This window comes from Megalops cyprinoides, chromosome 23 (assembly GCF_013368585.1).
Source record: "Megalops cyprinoides isolate fMegCyp1 chromosome 23, fMegCyp1.pri, whole genome shotgun sequence".
In the NCBI taxonomy this organism is placed as follows: domain Eukaryota; kingdom Metazoa; phylum Chordata; class Actinopteri; order Elopiformes; family Megalopidae; genus Megalops; species Megalops cyprinoides.
The window spans coordinates 1234138-1240079 of NC_050605.1; the positions used below are offsets into that span (position 1 = coordinate 1234138).

At 44.0% G+C, this 5942-nt stretch overlaps 1 protein-coding gene across 1 annotated transcript; it reads left to right on the top strand.

Annotated features, from left to right (window-relative positions):
- Nucleotides 1-1941: 1941 nt before the first annotated feature.
- c1qtnf13 (C1q and TNF related 13) lies at nt 1942-5063 on the top strand. The gene is made up of 2 exons (XM_036518395.1): nt 1942-2014; nt 4014-5063. Exon 2 carries the CDS (start codon nt 4014-4016, stop codon nt 5061-5063), a length of 1050 nt encoding a protein of 349 aa, XP_036374288.1. The 5' UTR covers nt 1942-2014.
- The last annotated feature ends 879 nt before the right edge of the window (nt 5064-5942 follow it).

Below are 5942 nucleotides of genomic sequence, written 5' to 3' on the forward strand. Positions count from 1 at the left end.
TTGATTTGATTTGAGTGATTGTTTTGAAAACAAATTGACATATTTAAGCATCTGTGTATGAAATGATGTATATAGATAAATTTGCCTTGCATAATCAATGTGACAGCTGTAGATGTCTCTATAGACAGTTGGCTAACTTTTCTGATCTGTGTGATTACAGATGCTGTGAAAAAGAACCACATCTGCCGTACGGTAACAGATATTGAGATCGAAAAGCATGCTATTAGATTCTTCAACTTGGCCTCGGACAGGTGGGCGTGTGCCAGAAAGCGTTGTGTGGCTGCCCAACCACAAGAAAATTGAGAGGTGTCAGTTTTTTTTGGATATATTTTTATTATTTCATTGTTGACATTATTGAAATTGGTCATATCGTTGAAAATGCTAAATCCTTACTTGAAGTCACTTTGTATAAAAGTGTTGGCTTAAAAAAATAAATATATATTTTTTATTTTTTATTTTATTTCATTGTTGATAATTTCATATAATCCTTTCAAATAAATGTCAAGTACTTTTTTTAATAACGCAGTCAATGCATCTTCATTAGATTTCATTGTAACTCTTTCATTGTAAAGTCTTTGGATAAAAAATATTGGGTTTATAGGAAACTATGATTTTATCCCTAATTAAAGTCTTCCTTCTGTTAATGTGCTTAACTGATAGGTCACTTTCAGTTTTAACTACTTTTTTTAATTTAATGGCTTTAACAGCTTTAACCCTTTCTTGTCTAAACAGAACCTCATATGTGCTTTATTAATAGAGGCAAATTAGCTATTCTACACACTAGATCCAGGTGGTCTGAATCAAATGAGCTAATGACAGGACCCATGCTGGGTTCATAATGAATCCGGGCTGTCTAATGAACGGATACAAAATGGATCAGTACAGGAAGCACTGTATAAGAAATGGATCCGTATCGGATGCGCTGTCTAAAGAACAGATCCAAAACGGATGTGTTCTGGATGTGTTGGTTTGTAAACAGGTCCAGTTCGAATCTGCCGGATCTAGTACAGATCCGTGATATTCATCCGTTCCGGACTCATCCCGTGGTGCAAGTGGACTCCGTTCTGAACCCGCTATGCGGATCTGTTCCATTGTCTGTGATACCTCCAGGGTGGATCCGGGGTGGAGTCAGTTTGCGTTCTGGGTACCAACATAACTGGACTACATGTAGCCACCAACACAGCTGGGTTACATATATAGCTATACCAACACAAGTGGATATAATGTAGCTGTTGATACTGGAAATGTAACTGTCTATTCATGGCTAATACAGAATGCTCTTTACAATGGTGCATTTGAGAGGTGTTGCATGCTATAGCTTTCTCTTCTACATCTCAGCCTTTTTCTGCAAGCAGTCTGTGTATCATCCTAGACATCTCTACATACCTCCTCCATGAATGATAACATTGATCACACTGATCACTGTACTGTGCTTAGTGCTCCTTTACTGATCTCTGTTCAATGTATGGTGCTTCTTTACTGACCTCTGCTCAATGCTGAATGATTCATCACTGATCTTTAGTCCCAGTATTTATAATATACATTATAAGACTATAATGCCAGACAGAAGCTGACATGTAAGTGAAAATTTCTCACTCACACACAAATGAATAAACTCATATGGTAGACATAAATGAGAAACATAAGGGGCTGATTATAGTTTCTGAGGCATGTTGTTTTCCATTCACCCTACTGGGACTTCATGCCAATGATGATGACAAGCCCAGCACCAGACCAGCTGTTCCCAGAGAGACATAAATACCTGTGCTACCTTGCCTTCTCTTTAGAGCTAAGCAGTCCCAGTCATTAGACAGCTTTGAGAAAAGGAGCAGGGGGAGGGGTAGCATTTAGGAGCCCCGCCCCCTGCCCTTCAGTTGGGTCACCTCACAGGACCAGTGGCTGATGAGGGCAGATGACAGCACGGGTCCACAGTACAGCGCAGCTGCACAGAGACACTGACCAGCTAACGGCAGAGCACACTACCACGGGACACACAAGCACTGCACAGGAGCAGGTAGGAACCCTTCTGTTACAAACATGCAGCACTGTGGGAGCACAGCTCTTTTGAATGAAAAAAGCCATAATCTTCCTCATCCTGGCTGGATCATGTTGCCCAGGGCTCAGGATGATGGAGATTCCTGGCATTGTCTGACAGCAATTCACTCTATGCCTGACAAGGCATCTTTCTTTGATTCACGCTTCTCTGTTGAAGCACTGGTCTCCCAGACAACAATGTAACACTTCCAAGTCAGATCTGTAATAAATGCCTAGTAATTGTAAGGCATACAATATTTCATGTTTTAGAAAAAATGAATTTGACGTGTGTGTCTGAAGTATTGCTTATATTAGCATGCATTGTAAAGTAATGCATTTTGTGCACATATTAATCACTGCTGGTCATTGTGTGAGAGACACTGAGTGTTCCACCATAGATTTAAAAGAAGTCAGTCATTGTGTTTTAGAATGTACTGCATAAAGGAAAATGTTAGCAGGGATATGGAGAAGAGTATACTCACATATCGCTGAGTTTCCCGAGCAAAGCATAGTGTATTTGTGCTGATAAGTATCTGTTCTGTATAAGCTGTGATCTGAGGGGTGTGCCCTCACTTGACTGGGTAGAGATTTCTGACATAAAAATGGAACACATTGTGGATTGTTAGTAGAAGCTAATTTACGGGCCATGTACTCAAACCTCAAAATTAAGTCATTAAACCCTCAATGACTTGATGCATGGTCAATGACTCAATGACAAAATGTACTTAAAAGCATCCAGAGGAACCAATAAACCTAAGGGTGTTAGGTAGAAGCGTTTACTTATCAGGGTCTATTTGGTGAGTATGGCTGTGTCGGTGATCAGGTGACCAGTGCTCTCAGTGGCACTTCCCCACGCTGAGTGGCACTTCCCCACGCTGAGGACAAGGAAGCTACAGGAGCTGACCTGCCCCCCACAAGCATGACACCATGACACAATGACACAAAGACAACAACAGTGGTTGGAAAACAATAACTGAAGGGGCCAGAGACACTGGCATCTGTGGGAAAATATACTTGAACTTCCACTGTGGTGCCGGAGGCCCAGCCTTTATGCAAGTAATTACAGAACAGTGGCCCATGGCCTTTCCCAGTACTGCACCACCACTCCACTGAGAGCTTACATCTACCAATTACCATGGCTTGGGATCTGTGCTTAAAAAGTGGCCCGTCTCTTCCCTGCCCCCCCTTAAAAATGTGCTATTGTTCTGGGACACAAGAGCAGATGAACCAGGGCCTAATGTGTGGTCTTTCTCACTGCACAGAGAGAACAGACAATACCAGCTGAATTACAGGGGCTGTCGCATCCACTGAGCTGCTGATGTAGAGATCAGAATTTGTCCTGACAGCGTTAAACCAAACTTCCTAACCACTCACTCCGTCATAGTCCACTGTAACACAGTAAACCTTAATGACCCCTAACTGTCACAGTAGCAGAGGACAGTGGGGCAATGGTCCACTGTGTTCTCATATTTATACCTGTCACATTCACCATCCTCATTAGATTACACTAACCAATCACCATGTCCATCAGACTGATGGCCTATGACACAAACCAATCACCATCTCCATCATTCTAATGGCCAATTACACTAACCAATCACCATCTCCATCACTCAAATGCCCCATTACACTGACCCCAGAGTGGTGACACCAATATGCTAAATCCACTTATATTCCTTGTTCCCATTACACTGGCTCCCCCAATAACATTCCTTGTCATCACAGAGAGAAAGAATCCAGAATCCATTGCACGAAAAATGAGCTTTCACACAGCACATCCTGAGAGGATCAAGTCACACAGCTTGTTCTTTCCACCTAAAATGGTCTTCATGGCTTGTTTTTCAGTTCTTGAGTTCTACTTTTCAACCTGTTCTCCTGCAGGTATATCACTGTGGTCTCAAGAAAGTTTCTGTTTATATGCTCCTGTATTTTTTACACCACAGTTCCCATGCTGTCTTATTTTGTCCCCTCCACCTTAGATGGCCCTGAGCACTTCCTGTCTCCTGGCCTGTCTGCTGGGCATGACTACTCACCTGGGCTCAGTGTTACCAGTCCATGTCACCCGCGGGATAATGGCATTCCACTCGGCCTTCTCCGCCGCCCGCACAAGCGGCATCCCAGGTGGGTTCCAGCAGGCTGTGACCTTTGACCGGCTGCTGGTCAACATGGGAAATGACTTTGACCCTGACACAGGGCGCTTCCGCTGCCGTGTCCCTGGTGCCTACTACTTTGCCTTCACTGTGGGAAAGTTCCCCAGGAAGCTGCTTTCAGTCATGTTGGTGAAGAATGCACAAGAGGTTCAGGCCATGGCATACGATGGTCACCGCCGCAAAGATCGCAAGGTACAGAGCCAGAGCGCCATGGTCAACCTGAAGGCCATGGACACAGTGTGGCTGCTGCTCAACTCCAGTCCTAAGTACGCCCTCTACAGCAATGCAGGCCCCTACATAACCTTCACCGGCTACCTGGTGTACCCCGACTCTACCTCTGGTTACCTCAGCAACCACTTAGCTGCACCAGGGCTGGGCTATCAAGGCTGCCCTCCTCTGGGGGACCCCAGGCAGCCCTGGGAGGAGCCCCGCTCTGCCTTCTCAGTGGCCAGGACATCCCCACTCCTTGGAGAGAGGTCTGAGCTGGGGGAGAAGGAGGCCCTGACCTTTGATGTGGAGTATGTTAACATCGGGGGCCACTTCAACAAAACTTCAGGCCGCTTCCTGTGCCGTGTCCCCGGTGCATACTACTTCTCCTTCACGGTGGGGAAGCACCCGCACCGTGCCCTATCGGTGAAGCTGATGACTGGCGATGGCGAGGTGCAGGCTATGGTGTTTGACGAGGATGAGTCACGGCGGCGTGAGATGCAGAGCCAGAGTCTGATGCTGTCACTGCGGGAGGGAGACAGCGTGTGGCTCTATAGCCAGCAGCATGAGCGCTTTGCTGTCTATAGTAACCAGGGCCGCTACACCACCTTCTCCGGCTTCCTGGTCTACCCAGACACCAGGTTCTACTATCCTGCCAGAACTCACTTCTGAGGAAAGGAAAGCTGCACCTTCACTCCAAACTGCATAAGAACTGATCATCTGAACACTGGTGTGTGTGTGTCACACAATTGTCACAATGTTAATTCAAACCATACACTTTCCACTCACAGTTGTTCCTGATACACTTATTCCTAATAAGACTACATGCAAGATGCATGCTGAGAAAAGTGAAATTAGCTCCTTTGTAGTGTGAAGTTTTGTACTAAAATTGGCAATGACAGCTTTAAAGGGTGAAATCATGTTTTACCTAAAGATGTGTTTAGTGGCAGAATTTCAGATTGAGACAGGTCTATGACATAAGCATGTCTTCCTCCTAATAGTTATATATGCCACCTTTGCACACGAGACCAATTCTATCTTTAGATTAATGGTCTCCATTCAGTCAGGAAATTGTTCAGAACTGAACAGAGGTTTGTATCAATAGTAGGTTTCACATTATATTATAATGTTATACATACATACGCACACACACACACACACACATAAACCCACAATATTTTTGCTGCATATTCCATCAGACATTCGGAAAGTCATATTTATGTCAATGTCAATTTCAGCTTCATCTTCTGTGACCATGCTCCAGCCTTGTTAGGTTTATATAGGCTTCAGTATGAGTGTTCAATTAGGGGGCAGGGCAGCGTTCAATCAGGCCTATTGAAGTGATGGTCATTTTTGTTCACTTGTCTGCACTCAATAAGTATGTAGGTACCTTTTAAAATTAAGTTAATGTCATGGAATTGTCGGTTTGTTTGGCAGAATTAATGTCATACATATTATTAAAATGTTGGAAATAAGGGTAGTCATCAGGCAATCGTGTACCAACCACATAAAGAGATGTTTTGAAAATGTTAATAGTTGCCAAAACATGTA